The sequence below is a fragment of the Spea bombifrons genome, chromosome 1, assembly GCF_027358695.1.
Source record: "Spea bombifrons isolate aSpeBom1 chromosome 1, aSpeBom1.2.pri, whole genome shotgun sequence".
Classification (NCBI taxonomy): domain Eukaryota; kingdom Metazoa; phylum Chordata; class Amphibia; order Anura; family Pelobatidae; genus Spea; species Spea bombifrons.
This window is the reverse complement of record NC_071087.1, coordinates 88,943,087-88,965,604: the sequence shown is the minus strand read 5'-3', so window position 1 is coordinate 88,965,604 and position 22,518 is coordinate 88,943,087. Positions and strand designations below refer to the sequence as shown.

At 38.3% G+C, this 22,518-nt stretch overlaps 1 protein-coding gene across 1 annotated transcript in view; it reads left to right on the top strand.

The window, feature by feature from the left end:
* MUSK (muscle associated receptor tyrosine kinase) overlaps nt 1-22,518 on the top strand; it is a 61,929-nt gene that overhangs the window by 33,466 nt on the left and 5,945 nt on the right. Inside the window, exons 6-14 of the mRNA XM_053465846.1 lie at nt 5,370-5,494; nt 6,290-6,456; nt 9,153-9,416; nt 18,186-18,361; nt 18,860-18,883; nt 19,230-19,318; nt 20,179-20,338; nt 21,358-21,553; nt 22,183-22,374. Coding sequence (XP_053321821.1) covers nt 5,370-5,494; nt 6,290-6,456; nt 9,153-9,416; nt 18,186-18,361; nt 18,860-18,883; nt 19,230-19,318; nt 20,179-20,338; nt 21,358-21,553; nt 22,183-22,374 — 1,393 coding nt within the window. The remainder of the gene's footprint in view (nt 1-5,369; nt 5,495-6,289; nt 6,457-9,152; nt 9,417-18,185; nt 18,362-18,859; nt 18,884-19,229; nt 19,319-20,178; nt 20,339-21,357; nt 21,554-22,182; nt 22,375-22,518) is intronic.

Genomic DNA, 22,518 nt, shown 5'->3' with positions numbered 1-22,518 from the left:
CGTTTGCTTGGGAATGTTTGCTCAGTTTAGCCCATAGGCCAGTATTTGTTCTGAATATAGAACAGAGTTCGGCTAGAAACAGGATTCATACAGTTGTACAGGATATAAACTATCTGGTTACATTTCTTTTCTATGATTGTACAGTCAGCATTGCACCATAAAAAATCATTTAAATTATTTTTAGAACCATGTGGTGCTGCTGAGTTATAGAAAGACGTCTTGTCTGCAAAGAAGTTTATCAAACGCTTATGTGAAACTCCTAATTCTGCCTTTATGATAGGTATATACTGTAGGTAGGTATATACTGTATGTAAATATATGTAACAATAGTTTCCAAGCCAAACTAGATTGAGACAAAATTGCAATATCAGTTGAAGGTTATAATCAATTTCAAGTTAAGATACCTTCCCCATGGTTTATGTGTAAGGATTTTATATATATATATATATATATATATATATATATATATATACTGTACAGGTGTGAAAAAATTCTATAACGTACTAATGCTTTCAAAAATATATATACACACATAACAAAAGTTATGGTGGGGTAAAGGAGATGACATGTTAATCGTTTATTTTTGGTATTAAAAAAATAGAAAGTGAGTGAACAAATCAATATTTGGCCATTTGACCAACCTTTGCCTTCAAAACAGCATCAATTCTTCTAGGTACACTAGCACACAATTTTTTAACCCCTTAAGTCATGGGAGTTTTCCTAACCAAAAGACCAAAATATCTTTTGTCATATTTTACCATATGTTTGTTAAACCATGATTGTCCTTTTCCATATTTGATGAACCCACACAAATTTTACATCATTTTGTCCAGGAGAAGGAGAGCCTTTTTTAAAATCATAGAAAACGTAAAACATAATAATTATTAGTGATTATTGGTTTTACTAAAATAGATAAAAACACATTTTTGAAAACTTGCGTAAATTTGCATCTATACTGTGTCACAATGACTCAAATTACAGTCCTCAATGAACTGAAGCAACGTTGTAAAGAAGAGTGGGCCAAAATTCCTGATAAAGCCATACAGAAAAAGATCACTTCAAGTTATTGCTTCTAAAGGTGGTTCTACAAGCTATTAAATCATAAGGCTTGTCCATTTTGGCTTTATTTTTGTTAAATAAATCATGACACAGTGTAATATGTCATCTGTTTTTGTTCATCTGAGATTGTATTTACCTAATTTTTAGACCTGCTAAGGAACCAATGATTGCTGTTATATAAAAAAAAAAACATAGAATTCAAAGAGGGTAGACTTTCTTTTTCACACAACTGTATGTCTTGATTACAGTCATACTCCACATACATATTGTTTTATGTTCCAAATCCATGGTTTACATATAACCTCATGTTACACATTAACAAAAATTAACAATACTTTTTTTCATATTGAATAGGTATTTATTTTGAGTTGTTAATACATTTTAACTCCCATCCCTTCATCCACACTTCTATTTAGACAATGTTCTGGATATGCAGAGTATTAGACTGCAATAATAGCTAAGATAATATACGTGCACCTACTTATGTTGACACTTACTCAGAGGCTGATGCCCAGTCGGTTGCTTCATTTCCATTAGTACATCCTGTGTAGATAGGCAGGGATGATTTATAGCAAATTGTGTTTATACTCCAAATGTAGGTAGTGGTATACATTTGATCACTTATAGGACATTATCATCTCAATAACACCATTGGTAAAATATAGATTGTTCCATCTGTGCACATGTAAAGATGAAGGGTAGACTATTTATTTTGGTGATTGGTCATGCATGGATTTGATGCTGTAGGTGCAATATTAATGGTGATGTTTAGGAAGTTTGACGACTTTTTTTTTTATAGTAAATGTATTGACACTGAGAGGGTGCGCATGGTGTTTACTTCTACATTGCAGATTTGAGACAAAGTGTTTTACGATCTGGAATGTAAAGGAGAGGGCACTTACACCATAGTGGCCCCTAAAACACATTTTGGAAATACAGTAATCTATTAGAAAAATTTGATATTTATTTGTGAAAGGCCAAGTCAGACTCAGTGACAGGCATCTTGCAACCAAGTATTGAGTCCTAACCCCATGTTCGAAGAGCTCTGCTTTAGTTGTTCATTGAATCGTGCCCCACTACTTTCTTGTCTAAAATTGTGTTAACCTACCTTCCCATTGCATAAGTAAATGGGGGGTGCTGTATGCCAAGGTCAACTTATGAGCACCTTAATTGTAAACCACGTGATGGGGAACATATAGTAAGCAGCCCTGGAGACCCCAGTGGTTTCATTTTTTCATGAACATGAAAAAAACCCATGCATGTGAGATATTGCTAAACTCAGGGGATGGTGTTGAGACATGGAATTGATTGAACTGGGCATGATTTGTCTGGAAAAAAACAACATTTTCTGTGGTATACTATGTGACATTATACTGCTCCTTTAAATCTTATTTTAGCTTAAGATTGTTGGTGTGACCTTGTTATCCCCATATTATCTAACAAATTACCTTGGGTGATTAGAGATGATCAGCCTTAGTGTAAAATCCATCACTCTGTAAATAAAGTGTTGAATTACTTCTGAGACACGTCACACAATTACTATGCATGTCGCAGCTGTCGCAGTGAAAGATTCTTAGTGTCATCATCATTGCTAGGCCAAAACGGAGCAGTGTAAGAACAGTGGGTTCCTTCTAAGCCTCATGCTCTGCATCATTATGCTAACCAATGCATGCGATAGTAGAATTCCTTAACAGCTGTTCCTTATAGATGTGTGTAGTCTTTTGATTCACTTAAGAACTCTACTAAAGTTGTCATGCCTAATAATTCTGACATCACCAGAGCGCAGGTTTAAACAAATAGGTCATATATTCTCGAGCTTTCATATTGTATTCAGTTATGTACATAGAACTTCGTCATCTGCATGTAATGAATAGAATTTTTTTAAAATACATTAGGTCATAGTGCATAAATATTTTAGAGACATATTAATTTGCTTGTACAAAATAAGAAAAGGGGTAAGATATATCCAAGGATATATTCCAAAAGGAAATATAAAAGTCTGTGTTAGCTCATATGAATGAGAGGAATGTGCCATCATGTATGGATTACACAGATGGCCTCCAATGTCCAGCTACATATCCCTTAGGTTGTTGGCTTTGAAAGAGGTAAAATGCTGGCTAACAACCTAGAATTTAATTTTTTATGCTAGGAATTTCTTGAATACTAGTGTCTGTACAACATGTTGTATTATCTGACAGCAAGGGAAATGTCCCCCACAGAAAGGAAGCAAGAAAGGCAAAAAGTGATGGTTTATTTCCAGGGCCATAGATATTTTTACTGCTGGAATACTATATTAATATCCCAAATGAAACAGAAACAAAGATAGATTAAATAATTCCTAGAAAAGTGTATTAAATAAGGACATGTGTCCTTATTCCCTGTATAAACCCCCACAGCCATGGGAACTGGAAACCCCAGTTTTCCAGGTAGCTGCCTCACTGTCCCACTTTTGCACATAGTGGGGAATCATGAGCTGGTTGGGGTAATCCTATGATCTTCCCTGGCTAGTCCAGGAGGTTGCAGCACAGACCTCCATTGTATATCCCACATGACCACCTCACAATGCTCTGCAAGTACTGGGAAGTTGCTCTCTGGGCAAAGAATGGCTAATCGGATAAAGCAATGTACTGTTTACAGTCTTAACAGTAAGGTGAAGGATACATTTATTTTAAATAGTAAGTACTACATGGGCTCCATGCCAACTCTCACCACACAGCAGTCCCACTGACAGGAGCATCCCAAGGGGGACAGGTGCTCAAGACTCACTGCGCCTCCTCTAAGCGCCCCAAAAGTTGCGTCAAAAGAAACCCAAGTCCAGCTCACCAAGGCAAGTTGCATCATTTTGTATTTTATTCTTTATAAAGTGCCAATGAACCTGATGGGAGGATTAACAGCTTAACACATTTCGCGCTTAACTCGCGCTTAAAGCTTAAGAGTAAGCGCGAAATGCGTTAGGCTGTTGATCCTCCCATCTGGTTCACTGGCACTTTATAAAAACTAAAATACAAAATTGAGCGTCTTACCTTGGAGTTCAGGACTTGGATTTCTTTTGATACATTTAGTTTTAGCATCCATTATTGTTGATAACAAATCGTGCACCATTACACTGCATAATTAACAGCTACACATACGTATAAATAATTAGGGAATATAAAACATAAGTGTCATGCATATTGGACTCACACATCGGCCCTGAAAATGGTAAGTGCCTTGGTCAATAGTTTTGATACAATAACTATGCCCTTACATCTGAAAATCAGGACATTTGTCACCCTGATATAAACGATTTGCTGAAAATGGAATGCAGTCATATAGCTGTTATTGAAGTCTTATGTGTCACAGTGCTGGTCTTACATAGAAACATAGAATTTGATGGCAGATAAGAGCCATTTGACGCATCTAGTCTGCCATTTTTTCTTGCTGTAAGGACTCAGACCTTAATCAGTCCCCGGTCTTGTATTAGGTTCAGGATAGCTTGTTTGCAAGTTAAACAGGAGGTGAAAGGAGCGATAATACACTGATGTCCAGGAAACGAGGCATGACACAGATCTGCAAAATGACTAACTTTTAAGAGGGTATTAAAGTGAACCAGATGTTCAGTCATTTACCTTCCAGGAAATTGCATACCGGCAGGAAAGCCATGACCTCATAGAGCTATTAAACCAATTTGGCATCTTCAAAATGGCCCACAAGCAAATTAGTGAGCTCATAAGTATACCATACCTTAATAACTGTATAGACAGTTTATATTTATTTTCAGTTGCATAAATTAAATATAAATGAAAATAAATATAACAAAAAATGAACAATTTCTAATATAATAATGTTGTGTTGTGATAAGCACATCCTTGACTTGAGTTTCAAGCATTACTGACCATATATATATATATATATATATATGCCTGTCTATATTTTTGTTTGCTGTTTGCCAAAGAAAATGTCAAATTGATTGTGGCAATTCGATTTGTACATTGCTTTGTGTATATTGAGAAGTCAGGGTGAATTAATCAGTGACAGGGTCAATGTGTACATTTGGTAGTAATTTTGTTACCATACAATTGTAATGATTTCATGATGACTGCATTTAAAGTATATTTTTACAAGCCAAACATTTTCCTTTCCTTTATGGTGTAGTTTGAAAACTACAAAAAATAATTAAAATCTGAATCATTTCGCAAAAAGTCATTTTGCTTTAAAATGTGAATTGTTTTAAAAAAATAACAGTATTGTCCGTTGCATAATATATACTAAAATGGCATTTGCCAGAACATATAGATTGTGTCTTTTTTTTAATCATGAATTTTTATTAGTGGTTGCCAGAATCTTGAAGGCCCCAGAGTCTCAGAACGTGACATTTGGTTCAGAAGTGTCTCTGAGGTGCACAGCAGCAGGCATTCCTGTTCCCTCCATCCGCTGGTTTGAAAACGGAAAAGCTGTAAGCAATACTTTATTTATATTATTTTTTTCTAACTATGTATTCGTTTCTTGAAGAATGAGTCCAAGTCAGTTAACCTTGGGTGATGAAAAAGTATAGTCACGACCAATGGAATCTTTATGATGATAAAAAAAATATATAAACCTTAAAAAAGCTTTCAATAACGATACCACATTTCTATTACATTCTCCAAAAGACTTATGTCGAAAATGGAACTGATGAATATAACAGCCAAACAAATTTTTTCCCCCAGACATATACAACAGATTTCTTTTTGTTTTTAAATATGGCTTCTTTTCATATGAAAGCACAAAACAAGAATAAAAAGCAACAGCTTCTTCAGTTAGTATGGACAGTTGCAGGTGAGAGCTGGCAACGTGAACCGGGCCCCCCTCCGGTAACTAGCATACACAATTATACACACTCACTCTAAAACACACGTTTACCTTGGATCCTGTCTATATAAGATGGCTAGAACTGCAGAGTCATGTTGCTTCACATTAAGTGACCCCACTAAGCGTCTGCCTCTGCAAGCAGAAGCATCTGCAGCTTTCCATATTCCTTCTAATAAATTATGCGATAGATGGATAGATAGATAGATAGATAGATAGATAGATAGATAGATAGATAGATCCCTGTCTCCCTCTGGAAGCTCACTCGGTTATTTTTATGTTATGTACTTTCAAGTAGGCAAATGCATATATCATTAACATTTAATGCAGGTATAGTTATTATTTTCATGACTATTCTTGAATTCTGTAACTTACACTTGCAGTATATATTTCATTTGACCAGGTTTTACCAGAATCTGTGGAGGAAAATATCAAGGATGGAGTGATTTTCTCCAGGTTAAACATATATGCCACCAGACCAGGACTTTTTACTTGTATGGCAGATAATAAACATAGTGGAAGTTTTGGGACAGCGAAAGCTGCAGCAACAATCACTATATCGGGTAAGCTGTAAATGCTTGCAGTTCGTACTCAGGATGTTTCTGGTGAAATCACGCGTGGCTTACTTACTAACGTCTGTGTACCCCCTTTCCTATACCCCTTTCTCCAGGACAGGATGCCACCCTTGTGCCTGTCCATGGAACATTCTAGCACTGTTTATTTTTCTGCATGCGCAGTTCACAAATCAGGCATTGTGCATACAGAACTGCAACAGTCACATCAGTCAAATTAACCCTTAACTTGACTGACAACTTTACTTTTTGGTACATAGACCTATTTGCCCATACTTTGCTTCTCCCTCTGGGTGTTTTACAGTCAGTCTTTCAGTCTAGTAGCACATGTACTCCTCTTCATTCACTTCACTCTCCACTTCTTCACTCTATCCCCTTACTTCCATCCTCTTTTGACTCTAACATTTGATCTGTTTATTCATTTTTGACCACTTACAATGCTTTCCCACTTTTAGAGTCGTAGACAAATGATGGCACCGCCTGCTATGCAAGGATGATATTTGCTTGGAGTTGTAATGTACAGTAGTTGGAATAGCTGCCCTTAGATCACCAATGCTGCTGTTATACACCTCTATTATTCCACCTCTCTCTTCTCGTGCTCTGTCTAAATTATTCCTCTTTCTCTTTCCCCACTCTGTACATGCACGGGCTTTGTCATTAAGGGGTTAAATATCACAAGCGTAAAAGTTTAGGCTTGCCAAGGGAACTTGGGTGTAGACTGACTGTAAAGGCCATCCTTGAAACTGACTTTGTGTGAAACTAATAATAATAATTCATAATCCAAATTAACGATTTCACATTATGCCCAAACCTTTGGCACTATAGGATAAGACGACATTAATATTACACTAATATATCTAAGATACAATTACTACATAGTCTTATAAAATACATCTTAATAATGACATTAGAACTATAAATGTATTGTTAAATAACCTGGATTAACTACTCCATAGTATTCCATAACATGAATACTTAGTTATTTAGAATAAACTAAGTTCAATAATTTAAATAATTCAAGGTACGGCCCTTTTTTGTACTTTATTAAACAAAATTATTGAATGTATATATCCAAACTATAATTTAACCCCTTAAGGACAATGGGCTGTCCCTAAACCCATTGAAAACAATGCACTTTGTCATTAAGGGGTTAAGAATCTAAGGTACTGGTTACAAATTATTAGTGTTATTGTTTTACAAACAACAACAGGGAGACAATAGACGCATACGTTTCAGGAACATAAATGCTAAAACCAAAGATTTTAAATATAATGTATATTTTATGTGTGATAATATTACTCATAATATGTCTAGCTGGAAAAACATGTATAATTATTTAATGAAATTGTACAAGTTAAAATCGCGCCGCTGGCCTTTCTACAGTTTCTCACACCTCATAAATATAATAGCTCATATCCCCTAAACTTCGCCTGCCCCCATCACCTGTCTATACAGGGCCAACTGGACCCTAGCAGTAATCTGACCGGTTTAGTTTTATAGAAACTCAGTTCACAGGGTTATTGGAAAGAGATGAGTGCTGAGTATGCATGTACTAATTTTCCTTTTCTTTTTCTCGCAATGCTTTCTGTTTGTGACTGGGCTATGTCGCTTTCCCGTAGAGTGGAGGTAAGAACATTTTAATTCTCAATTTCTGTTACATATGTTTTATTCTAATGAACACAGATTCAAATATCAAATCTCTATGCATTACTTTGAAAATAAACTCCAATAATTTACTTGTATGATCTTAAATCCCTCCCCTGGAACCACTCATATATGACAAGCTTAACAATGTTAAGTCAAGTATCGTTTTTTCGTACAATTGGTTGTAAATTGAGTACATGCTTTATTTTATAGGATTTAAGTCTATAAGGATTTTTTCCTGTAACGTTGCCCCAAAAGTGCTCGCCCACCTACGCTGCTAAATTTAAGTTTTATATCTAAATGCAGCATTATAAATATCATTCATATGACCACTGAAAGAATATTCAGACACAAAACACAAAATGATTAAAAAAATTATATTAAAAAAAACATAATAGGCAATTTTTATGCCTCAACTAATGTTTAATGTCTAGTTTCCAAGCCCCCCCCCCCTAAGTGGCCTTCTTTTTTATCAAAAGCAGGAAGGATAGGTTGAAGGGTTGAAGTAAGGTCTTTTTTCAACCTAAATTACCATGTTACTGTGTATCATGCATGCAATTGCGTATGGTCAGATCCATTACTTTGTTAGGTGTTCTACTTAATTTGTGGTTAATGCCCCAGTGACTTCAAAAGATTTCCATTCACCAAAAAAGATGAAAATGTGAGGGGCTTCACTTGGAGCTATTCTCTTAACCCAACAGAGGAAATCTATACCTAACCACCTAATACAATTAACCAGGACCACTAACATCTTAGCCCAACGAGTCTCATTGGTGCTGAGTCTGGGAGATCCCAACCTGCAGGTAACTTATAGAAAGATGGAGACTCAGCTTATCAGAGTCTGACTTTGCCAGGCTCTCCTGCTCATAGTGCAGTTAGTGAATAAACCCTAAAACCCATAGAGAGACACCAACTGGACAACAATGTGGTCTTCTAGGTGTCCTTATTGACCATATGGATCGGTTTGTCTCTTTCAGGTTGTTATAAGCTTTGTATTTTTTGTAGACATTATATAAATCTGTGAATACATAGTCTGTTGTCTTTTTTCAGACTGTACAAAGGGGAATCAGGGTACTGCAGTACATACCGAGGCAACACCTGTAATGGTATCCTCCATAAGGACGCTCTGGTTTTTTTCAATTCGTCTAATGCTGATCCAGAAGAAAGCCAAGAGATGCTTGCACGGACAGCCTGGTCTGAGCTAAAAACAGTCAGCCCCCTGTGTCGCCCAGCTGCTGAAGCTCTCCTATGTAATTACTTTTTCCAAGAATGCAACCCAACTGGAGAAGGACCGGCTCCCAAACCAATATGCAAGTGAGTCAACTTTACATCAGACCTGGAGTGTTACATTTTCACAATAGTAAGAGTTAAAGCTGGACATTATATTATTTATGCGTTTTAGTAGTAATAGATTATATAGTTATATAATTTGTAAATATAATATATTAGACATTAATTATTCTTATTCGGGGTTCCACGTAAATGAGCTGTATCGTCAGCTCCAAAACGCCCTTTATCCTTGTCAGTTCTGGAAGGTCTACAAGGCATTAAAAAAACTATTTAAAATATTATGAGTAGCCAAAACAAGAGGCCTTAGCATTAATACGATGGTGAGTGCATTTATATTTTAATGTTGACAGCTGCTGTTTGACCTTCATAAAATGAAGTGTTGATGTCAATCAATTGTGCAATGGGCAGGGTTCCACAAACCACTCACCTAGTTTGTAAATGAGAGCAAAATGGTCAGTGTAAGCATAACATTATAAAAATATTTGAGTCCTCGGTTTAACTATTGGGCACCTTCTGGCCCAGTAACTTACATGTGCGCTTAATCTAGCACATACACATATGTACATACAAACACACACAAACACATGTACACACTAGCCAAAACACACACTCACGCACTTATACATAGACACTAACACACTCTAACACACTTGCACATACATGTGTGCACACACTTACTTACACATAAACATTCACACTAAAACATCCACCACACCATAACACCTACCCTCCCTCACACCTCCACAGGTTTACCTTTTTTTATAGCTTCTCATATACAGTGCAAGAGGCGCTTTTATTACCACAAGGTCACATAACAATGCGTTATGTGGCTCCGCGGGATTCTCATGCCAACAAGTGGGCCGGTCCTGGACCAGCCTGCCCCTTGTTGGAAGGAATGTTTGTGGAAGAGTTGTATGGAACAGTTGAAGGTTCAGCCCCCTCACTTCACTATTCATTTTAGTGGCATACATCTTCAGCAAGAGTGATTGAGCTGCATAATTTAATTAGTGACAATATCTCATATATACCGTATTGGCTCGGATATAGGCCGCACCCGAATATAGGCCGCACCCTAAAAGTTAGGTGCTTTTTTAAAGAAAAAAAATTCTTAGTAAAAAAAAAACACTTACATAAGCTGCCACTCTGCCCCCGCGAGATATGCTGCCACTCTGCCCCCGTGAGATATGCTGCCACTCTGCCCCCGCGAGATATGCTGCCACTCTGCCCCCGTGAGATATGCTGCCACTCTGCCCCCCCGAGATATGTTGCCACTTTATCCCCCCCTGAGATATGCACTCTGCCCCCGAGATGTGCCCCCCCGAGATATGCTGCCACTCTACCCCCCTGAGATATGCTGCCACTCTGCCCCCAAGAGGTCCCCCCCACCTAGACTCACCGGTGCAGACTCCCCGGGGTATTGTAGGGCCGGCGGGGGACAGCTACGCAGTACGCGTACTCAACTTCCGGTGCTGGCACTTCCGCCGTGGGAAGTGCCGGCAAGGAAGATTGTTAGCGTACATCGCACAGACGTTCACCGGCTGCGGTGATGCAAGCGTTAACAACCTCCGCTGCCGGCACGTCTGCACGATGTTCTTTAACAATCTCCCTTGCCGGGACTCCCCCAGTGGGAATTCCCGGCAAGGGAGATTGTTAAAGCACATCGTGCAGATGTGCCGGCAGCGGGGGCTGTTTATGCACATCGCCGCTGCCGGTGAACGTCTGCGCGATGCGCTTAGACAACCTCCCGTGCTGGCACTCCCCCTGTGGGAAGTGCTGGCAGGGGAGGCTGTCTGAGCGTATCAGAGAGTAGGATGAAGGGGATCTGTATCCTAACCCCGCTGCCTACCCGGCAGCCTAGACCCCGAATATAGGCCGCACCCCCACTTTAAAGACTTAAAGTGGGGGGAAAAAGTGCGGCCTATATTCGAGCCAATACGGTATTTTTGTTTAAAGAAAGAGTAGATAGTTAAATGTCAGTAGAGACATATTATTTTGTACTTAAGGCAGAAGTGCATTGTTTTTTCATCCACTTGTCATTATATATATATATATATATATATATATATATATATATATATAATGTGGCAAATGATAACTACAATATATATATTGTAGTTATCATTTGCTACATTGTCATCATTATTCTTTAATCCAGGACGGTACATAAAGTCTCTAAGGATGGAATAGAGGGTCAGGCTGACTTTATGAGACTGTAGACTGCAACAGTATGTTTCCCTTGTGCACAGATTTTCTAGACCATTTCCTGCCAACAAGATTGTATCAGTCTTCCACTCCCAAATCTCTTAAATGACTATATTTTCAGAGTAGTTTAAAAGAAACCAAAAAAACAATTCACCTACTTTGCATAGATTTAGGATCTCTTCAAACAGGAATAATACATTTTTTTTACTTTGGGGCTACATACATATATATAATAGCATGTTATCTTTATAAAATTATTCTTTTAATCTAACTCTTTGAAACAGCAACCTATGATACTTGGCATATGAGGCAAACCCAAACTAATATATAAGCGAGTAAACTTACAAAAACAACAAACAGTGAGGGACACTAAAGTCACGTCTTAAGGAGAGTCATCTAGGGTAATACGGCTTGCTGTGATATTTGCAGGTGAACAACAGATACCCCCAAATATTAGATTCTGGCCCTTGCCCTAGGAGCACATGAAAACTTCTCATTCCTCCACAGTCTCCCTCTATCTGTGATTTGAGGTACTTTAAATGTCAATTTCCTGTACCTGCTGCAGGCTTCATCAAGGTCTTGGACAGGACCATCAAAACCTGCCAGATATTTCATCAAGTGAAGAAGGTGGAGCATTGGCCCACCCAGCTCTCCAACTGCTCTCTATCCCATATACACGATTTGTGCAGCACATGTGCATAGCAAGCAATACTGTTATGTATCAATGCAAAATTACAGTAGTCATTTATAATAATTAGTAGAACCATTTCTTTGGTGACTATAGGGATTGCTTCAAGTTTAGAAGCCCAGAGTGTTGTTCATCTGGCAAAGTTAACTTCACTCAGTACATGTTCCCTGTAGTCCATGAGTCCTAACCCCAGAAGCAGTGTCAGTTGGCAGCAAACTAGGTATGCATACCTGGTCAGCAAATTGTGCTGCAACAGTATATTCTTGCTGCCACTATGATAAGCTAAGTATACAGTTATTTTAGTCTGCTTATTTTGTCCAGTGTGTGATGAATGACTCCCATGGGTGTTAATAATCTGCATGAGCGCAGCTTGCCCTGTACAAGATTACCAGGGTCTGTCTGAAGTAGTGTGGCTTCCTAAATGCCCCTGTTAGAAACAAGTGACAGAGATCCTACTTAAAGGGACAGTCCAGTATGGATTAATTATCTCTTTTAAACAAGCTGACATGGCTGCTGAGACCATGAGTCAAATCTGTTCCCACACACACACCAGCCAAATACCCCTACCCAATAATGGCATAACGTACCCATGGGGTGAAGGCAATGGCCACGGGTTTATTAACCATTTATTTAATGCCAACAGCTGAGGCACAAATTCCCCAAAAATATTGTTAACCGTCCAAAAGCATGCTGTATAGGCAGTAGTGTGATGAAGTCTGTTTATCACATGTATATATAAATATATGTTGTGTTCTTGTAGCTAAGAATATGCACTAACCACCATAAATAGATAGGAAAATGTTGTTATATTTGTGTAAAATATTAGGACAAAAGTTAAAATATATGATTTAATAAGAAGTCATTTCTAAGGAGACGACCGTAAATGAGGTGTAGTAGTCAATAAATCTATGTAACACCTAATTCAGTGATATTTAATATAGTGTAGGAGTAGTATAGTGGCTTATTTCTTGTGCCACAGTCCACAGATGTTTAACTGTTACCGGTACACTGTTTTTTTACACTGTATATGTGCAACTTTCTTTCTTTCTTTTTTTTTTTTTTTTTTTTGTGGATGCTAGTCTGAGGTTTTGTAAATCACATTACAATTATATGTACTTCATTGACCCACTGGGTAGAAGGGTTTTTTGACGTTCATATTCTAAAATGCATGATCACTATTTCAGAATTAGAGAGGGACAGGTCGTTTCAGTCAAGCCCTGGATGTCCTTTAAAGATGGCTGCAACCTTCTTGAAACCTATGTAGGATTGTATTGTTACAAACAACGTCTTGTATTCCCAGGATACTAATAATGCACAGAAGCCAGAGATAACCCAAGAATCTATTGCAACAGACAAAAACAGAAAGTGCTTTAGCATCTAGCAGCTTTAAGAATGTTTGCACTTCTGTTTCCAATGTCTTCTGCAGCCAAGATGATTCCGTATGCATTTGCCCTACACCTCTGGATTGACTATTCATTTAAAACCATTGTAATATAGTTTTGTGACCGGTGTGAAAAACATGAAATAGGAGGATGTTCAGATGAGTGTCTACTGTGCCCAATAGGAACTGGCCCTAACAACAGGTCCACATTTTTTATTACAATGTGTTAAAAAACAACAACAGATGATGGTACAGTAAGTGCTAACTCAACAAATGTTTAATAGGTGCCAACAGACAAATATATTCAATATTCAAACAGCCTTTTGAACTTATGGGCCTACATATTACATTGTAATATGCAATGCTATTTTGGAGTATATATATATATATTTAAATAACCTATAGGTATACTTAAGGACCTGAGAAATATGGGTATAGCTATAGCACTAAAATACACGCAACTAGAAAAGCACAGTCAATTTCCATAGGGGCATTGGGGAAGCCCTGTTCCTCCCTATTTAGGCATTTGAGTGTGTTGTGCAGCCTTAAATCTTACAAAATTATATGTATAAATGGCAAAACAAACATGTTTATGTGTATGTATACATAATGGTAAAGATTAAATTTAGAACTCTACTGCTTTAATCAGAAACAGTTTTCTACATTGCATTTAAATTGTTATTTTTAGTTTGCAGACTCATTTGTCTTTCTATACTTGTGAGAATTAAGGTTTTGTTACACAACTGATTGATGAAAAGTCGGCTGAGACCGAATATCATTGACCATGACTTTTATGCTTGTTACACATATGTAAAAATGAAGAGAGAGAAACATTACGTAGGAAACTCTAGAGACCTAAAGGGATTGGATATGCCGAGAGCTGTTCTTAAGGGCAGAGATTAGTTCAAGTATCTAAGAAACACCAGGAATCATTCTTGTTCACAGCCCAGAAAAACTTGTTTTACATAAAAGGTTGCATTACAAGCGAAACATTGGTAATTTAGACAGGTGTCAACTGCTCATATTGTACAAAAACTATCCTCGATGAAGAAAACTAAATACAAAAATTACAGATAAGAAGAAAACATGATGAATGAATATCAACATTTGTTTGCCGCCTTCTGCCTTGTCATTCATCATTCGGTCAGTAGCTGATCCACCACACACAGTGGCGTCGCTACAGGGGGGCAATTGCCCCCCCTGTTGCCCCCTGCCGAACTTGGAATAAAGTCGCAATGCGACTTTAAATCCCGTCTTTTTTATTATTATTTATTTTTTTTAATGCGGAGGAGAGAGAGGGTGGGGCCCGCGTAAGATCGGCAGCCAGGGCAACCGATCTTACGCGGGCCGCACCTCGAGTCCTGCTGCTTACCTGTGGGAGGGTCTTTTGTACTGCATAGAGCCAGCACAGTACATGCTGAAACCTAGCTAGCTGCCCCTCTTGTGTATTGATGCTGCCAGCAGTATGGGGTCTGCACATCACTTACAGCCACCCTGTACCAGCATGTACTGGCTGACTTGGCATGATAGGAGTGTGATTGCTAACAGCAATAACAGTCCCATCATGCCTAGGTTCCAGCATTTACTGGTTGGATGTGTAAGTGCTGGAACCTAGGCATGATGGGACTTTGATTGCTGTTAGCAATCACACTCCTATCATGCCAAATCAGCCAGTACATGCTGAAACCTAGCTAGCTGCCCCCCTTGTGTATTGATGCTGCCAGCAGTATAGGGTCGACACATTACTTACAGCCACCCTGTACCAGCATGTACTGGCTGACCTGGCATGATAGGAGTGTGATTGCTAACAGCAAGCACAGTCCCATCATGCCTAGGTACCAGCATTTACTGGTTGCCTGGGTATGATAGGAGTGTGATTGCTGTGTGGGCAGTGTGGATGCCAGGGCTGGCTTTGGGGTGTGCAACATGTGATCTATGCCTGTAATTTAGGGTGTTTTTATGTGAATTCCAATTGATCTATACCTGCAAAGCTGGGTTTTTGCATTATTCTGTAGATCCATATCAATATATTTCCATACATTATTTATGTATACCTGCAAATACAGTGTTTGTATGTCTTATTCAGTTGATTAATACCTGCAATGCTGTTCCATGTATTTATTTGATCTATACATGCAATGCTACATTTAATATATACTATTGTATACCTGCAAATACAGGATTTGTATGTCTGGTTCTGTTTATTTGATATATACCATCAGTACTGAGATCACAAGTGAATTTAAGTTGATCTATACATGCAAAGCTTGGTTTGTGTGTTAATGTGTTGATCTATACCTGCTATCGGCAACTGGGACTAAAATTAATATAATTAGGCAGCAGGGGCATCAATACACAAGGGGAAAAAACACTAAGGGGGTATAAACGACAATGCAGTGTGAAAAATCCATCCAGATGTAGACGTGTGTGACGTAGATTGTGTCCTGCTGTTTGTGTGTTTTTGGTTATCAGTGTAGCAGAGCCTGTCCTCGGGTGTATGTGTGTATAGGTGTTGGTGTGGCAGAGCCTGTCCTGGTGTGTGTTTGGGTGTTGGTGTGGCAGAGCCTGTCCTGGTGTGTGTGTTCGGCTGTCAGTATGGCAGAGCCTGTCCTAGGGTGTGTGTTTGGGTGTCAGTGTGTCAGAGCCAGTCCTGGTGTGTGTGCGTGTGTTTGGATGTGGGTGTGGCAGATCCTGTCCTGATGTGTGTGGGTGTCTGTGTGGCAGAGCCTGTCCTGGTGTGTGTGTTTGGTTGTCGGTGTGGCAGAGCCTGTCCTGGTGTGTGTGTGTCTGGGTGTAGGCGTGACAGAGCCTGTGTTGGTGTGTGTGTTTGGTCATCTGTTTCCTGGCACTTAACTTACAGTAGGAATTATTTAATTTATATTTATCCTGAGATAAAATGCCCTCCTGAAGTTGTAGTGACTTCAGGGGACAAAATGTTCAAGGCCCTGAAATCAATTAGTGAAAAAGTTATTTATTGTGTTATAATATTTATTTCAAGGATTAGTCGCACTCAATTCTGGCTTCGGGCTTCCCATGTTGAATGATCAAGTATTATTTTAGCCCAATAACAAAAGTATAATTCCATAGCACATTACTTTTGGAAATTATGAATGCCCCCCCAGTTTGACTGTGGTATCTTGTGTGCCCCCCCTATATATTGTTTCTAGAGTCGCCACTGACCACACACTATCAATACAATGCGTTGTGAGGTCTAACAGAAGATCCCCCCTCAAGCTCTCTTAAAAAACTGTGGCCCCTACATAAATAACGCATTCAATATTATACATTACATTTTCTTCCTCCAAGAGGCCTTCAAATGGTAGCATGTAGCAGAAGACTGAAACACAATGGTGTCACTAAAGAGGAATTTAGCAGGGAAGCTGAAGAGTTCAACTCTTTGATATCATTATACATTATCAAGGGCAAACCCCTGTGAGCTTCTCCTACAAGAAGGGCTTTATAATCATGAGTAATATGTGAATCTCTTGAAGGTGTCCTCACCGATTTAATTCTGATTAATGCACGGCCTGCCCAGCCCTTCTTACAGGGAAGCTCGCTTGTGTGGACCATTTATAATGTAAATAGTTATATCAGGAAGTTGATATGTTCCAAACTACCTCTTTAGTGAGAAGATCACAAAACGTAAAAACGAGATGTGCCATAATGGTTGCATTAATGCACACCTTCTATGTGTGATTGATTTGCAGTCAAGTAACACCATTACATAAGTTATGGTGGGTAAAGGTGATGGAAAACCCTTCTATGTATATATTGGATATAGAGGCAAAAGGTGATCATTGTTGACCTTATTTGCATGCGCCTACCCAGAATCCCTTGTGGTTGTGGCAGCACCATGAGATTTCTGAGGGGAAAAACAAGCCTTCTGGCTTGTCTGGTGTCTGTAGATGAGTGTTTAATAATGCAAGTCAAGTAAAGTATTTTTTATTGGTAACAGTATCATGTGGGATTTGTTAATGGCATGGCAGCTTTCTATGTGAACGTCAGCAATTATTAAGCAGATTACATATCTCTAGTTGGGTCAGTTATCCAAAGTAAATATTTGTGTAGCACGTTATCAATGTACCCTGTCTTAACTGTGCACATTTCTAAGATTACAGCTCAGTACGACATCTTATGAGCACTAAAACTTATGATACAACATTAATCTAGAAGGAACACAGAATATGATCACTGTACGAAATAGTATCAACCCGCAATTACTAAGCATGCAAAAGTCTATGAATTTCCACCAAAAAGCATGAGCAACTTAGTTGAAGAGTAATAATATTAATGAGACCTAGTAGTATTCCAAGCATACACATAAGGTGAGTTTGTGAATGTGTTACTTATTTGAAAGGCATAAGCCTGCGGAGCAGCTAAAGGCACAATTATCTTACAGCCGCTGTCGCCACGGAATCGTATACAGTTTTGTACTTACACAAAACACAATTGTATCTATGCTTCAGACATTTTTTTGGTTGCTTTACTGATAGCTTGCTTTCCATTGCTTACTATTTTTCAGGGAACACTGCCTTGCAGTAAAAAATCTATACTGCTTTAAAGAGTGGCTGTCGATGGAGGAAAATTCCCACAAAGGAATCTATAAACACGGGTTAATGTTACTAATGCTTCCTAATTGTGAAAAGCTTCCCAGGATGCATAGTAACTCTAACGTTTGTACCAGGATTCCATATTTTGGTAAGACATGAATCTTGTAAATCAAAGCTCTGACATGCATTGCCAAATACATTATATGGACAAAAGTATTGGGACGCTTGACCATTACACCACCAGGGACTTCTAAATACATAGTCAGTTTCCAATCTTCTGAGAAGGTTTTCCACAAGATTTTGGAGTGTTTCTGTGGGGATTTTTGCCCATTGATCCAGTAGAGTATTTGTGAGATCAGGCCCACAATCTCTGTTCCAGTTTCCCCCAAAGGCGTTCGATGGGGTTGAGGCTCTTTGTGGGCCAGTCAAGTTCTTTCACACCAAACTCATCCACCCATGTCTTTATGGACCTTGCTTTCTGCACTGGGGCACAGTCATGCTAGAAAAGGGCCTTCCTCAAACTGTTCCCACAAAGTTGGAAGCAGAGCATTGTCCATATTTTTTATCTGTGACTACATAATTTGGGTATATAATATGACAACAGTGCATGTAACAGATACCTTTTTTTTTTTTTTTTTTTTTTTAGAATTACAGAAGGAAAATATTACCAGTAAGTGCCCAAACTATTCAAAGTATAATTAAATGTGTATTCTATGTCATCACTGTATATTTTCATTGAGAAAACTAAATTAACAAAACACCCATCTTCACCGGTTTAAAATGCAAACATTTTAGAGATGTGTTTACACAGTTACTTTACAGTTTCACTGATTGCCATTTGTTGAAGAATAGATCTGTATCCAAAACTGTATAGCTAAAAGACACAAATGAAGAAAAATCTTCATTTTTACATAATGACTAAGTAAGTTTTGTGAGTATCCATTTCGTATACGCAATTGAGAAATGTATGCTTGTTTGTTTTAATTCTACAAACAAAATGAAATGTTGCATTCCAGGAACGTGTTATAAAGGCAATGGAAGGCATTATCAAGGGATTAACAGTAAAACGGTTTCTGGTATTCCGTGTCAAAAGTGGAGTCAGCAGGTAATACCCTTTTTACTAATAGTAACCTAGACATATGCAATCTATTTAGAAGGATGTGATGCAAGCCTGGGAACTAATCAAGAACTATCAGGGCCGGACTGGCCCTCTTGTTAGGGCTTTTATAAATTGACTTATTGGGTAACAAATGTTTTTAATTTACACTGTTTTGCAGACTGTTTAGCAAATAATTTCGCACATTTTTGGCTCTATTTATTTTAGAAGAGCTACACATTTATTTGCCTGTTTATTATCCATGGTGAAACAGATTTTTGTGTTTTAAATAACTTTTTTTCCAGTAATTTATTTAAGTAAATGGTTAATTTCATATTTCACTATTATTTAGCATTATCTGGACTATACCAGTGCTGGCCCACATGATCCAAACCTATTCCATGATATTATGGGCCACGGTTATTTAAGAACTGTGTTTTCATATCTATCTTATTTGTGACTAATTAGTTTTGAACAAAAAAAAATATGGGGCTGGTATTCCGTTATTTCCAGGGCTGGTTTTTATTCCCAGTCCAGCCCTGAGAACTATTCAGGGGATTTGTTTTTAAACCACATTCTCTGCTTTGCAGCTTTGGTTAGATAGGGGGTTACATTTTAGTAATCCCACACATATAAGGTTTCTAATGTGTTATTCTAATATTAAAAACATGGTATTATAGTTTGTGCATCTGTATGTGTGTATTATTCATTAGTTTTTATATTGTTGTAATATTTTCCTCTCCCCTCCTATAAGCACCATAACTAAGTGTAAAAAAGAAGGAAAATGTCTTAAATTTCCGGAAAGAGTCATGTTTTTTTTCAGATAACAAGTTGTTTTTTTTTTTCCTTACCAAAATCAACTATTTTAGTTACCACACCTACACAGAAGCCTACCTGAGGTTTTCCCAGAGCTTGCCAATTCAGAAAACTATTGTCGGAACCCTGGAGGAGAGAGCGAACGTCCTTGGTGCTATACAACTGACCCGAATGTACGATGGGAGTACTGCAATATACCACAATGCGGAACAAGTAATATAATTTAACATTGTGTTATAAAATAATACATTGGGAAAAAAAAGAGTACTGCAGTATAAATAACTTTTTTTTTATTGGAGCAGCCTTCCATTTTAAGGATCAGCTTTTGGTTGATGCCAGAGGAGGCCCCTGCAGGCGGCCAATAGAGTTGCTTGCACGACCCTTTAACTCCTGACAGGGAACTTGGCCTGTCTCTCGGCTCCAAGAGTTAAAGTTCTTTAACTCCTGACGGCGAACCTACGGATTTCCGCGATGCTGCATAGATAACGGGAGCGGAATTCCGTAGGTTCGCTGTCAGGAGTTAAATGGCCATAAGAATGACTTTATTGATTGCTGGCAGGGGCCTCCTCTAGCATCAACCAATTGGTTGATGCCAGAGGAGGCCCCTGAAGGCGACCAATAGTCACCCACACGGCCCTTTAACTCCCGACGGCGAACCTACGGATTTCCGCGATGCTGCATAGATATGGGAGCGGAAATCTGTAGGTTCACCGTCAGGAGTTAAAGGGCCATGCCTTCAGGGGCCTCCTCTGGCATCAACCTACAGATTTCCGCTCCCATTATCCCCTGCGATGCTGCGTAGATAATGTAGGCTATATGGGGAAGGGACCAGGGAGATTAGCAAACAAAGACGAACGCGAAGATTCTTTGTGTTGTGTGTCTTCGTATACGTTTTGCCGCCGCCATGTTCGTATGTTCAGTATTCGGCCTGAACAACGAAAACGCACCCTTCGGGAATGTACAAGTCTATAACGGAGCGATAAAGGGCCTCTGTATGCATATGAAGATATTCCATTATAAATATTCTACAATAGTCATTTACAACGTTACAAATGTCTACACTGTATCCCTGATCAATTTGATGTTATTTTAATGCACAAAATGTCTTTCAAAAACAGACATTATTATATGACCTTAAACTTTTGAAGGGTAGTGTGTGTATATACAGTATAGTTATATTATATTTAGATTTTTTTTATAAACCACTATTTTATGTTATTTCCATTTTACAGACTCTGCAAACTTCCCAACCACAATTAAAACTGTCTTTGAGTCTCCTGCCATACCTTCTTCATCGTCATCCTTCTCTACCAAGCACTCCATGATTATCATCATATCAGCCGTTTCCAGCTTTGCCGCTATGACATTAGTATTAATTGTAGCTGTTATTTGCTGCCGCCGGCAAAAAAAAATAAAAACCCTAAACAGGTAAGATCTCACTGTCGGTTTCTAAGGAAAAATGGGGAAATTTCTTCTTGATCCTTTCACATCATGCTTCTTCTGCTTATTCTTCTGGAGCTATGTGTGGCTAAATGTTAAAAAAACAAAACCAGAAAAGAAAGTGGCAAATACCAACATTGTAGAAAACAATAAACTAAAATATAGTTGTTTTTGTATCTTAGCTCTTTTACTAAACTAATTTTGCATAAGTATATGTTACATGTAGTTGTACCCATTTTTTCAGTCTTGTAGAGTTATGTGATGTGAGACATCAACTCTTTTTGATATCTACACGCTACCGTGTATGCTTTTGCTTGGTGGACTTCATTTGAGAAAGGCTGTTGGCTTTTCATGATATAATTTGCTCTGCATTTTTTGCATTTACTTATATTTTTCTTTATGGTCAGCGGAAGGACCAGACCTCTGGTAGTTTAGGCCTCTGTTAACACTGTGTCACTAGGCATTTGGTTATGACAGTACCCTAGAGCACAATCCTCCATCAAATTCCATATGGTGGATAGCAGTGCCAGTTATTATAGATGATGAACTTTGCCACTAATGATATATCAATAAGTAATTTGCTTCTAAAAAAAACAATGGTGGTCTTCATATTCCAGGGAGACCACAACACCTACTCTTACAGCCCTGCCATCAGAGCTTTTACTGGACAGACTGCATCCTAACCCCATGTATCAGCGATTGCCTCTTCTGCTCAACCCTAAACTTCTAAGCCTTGAGTATCCCAGAAATAACATTGAATACGTCCGAGACATCGGGGAAGGTGCCTTTGGACGAGTGTTTCAAGCCAGGTAAACATGGTTTGTTTTTTATTGTGGTCCTCAATTGCTACACGGTCTGCAGCAATTTATAATAATAAAAACATACTCCTAAATATATGACGCCTAAAATGTTGAATCATATAAAATACACATAAAAAGTTGTCAGATATCTAT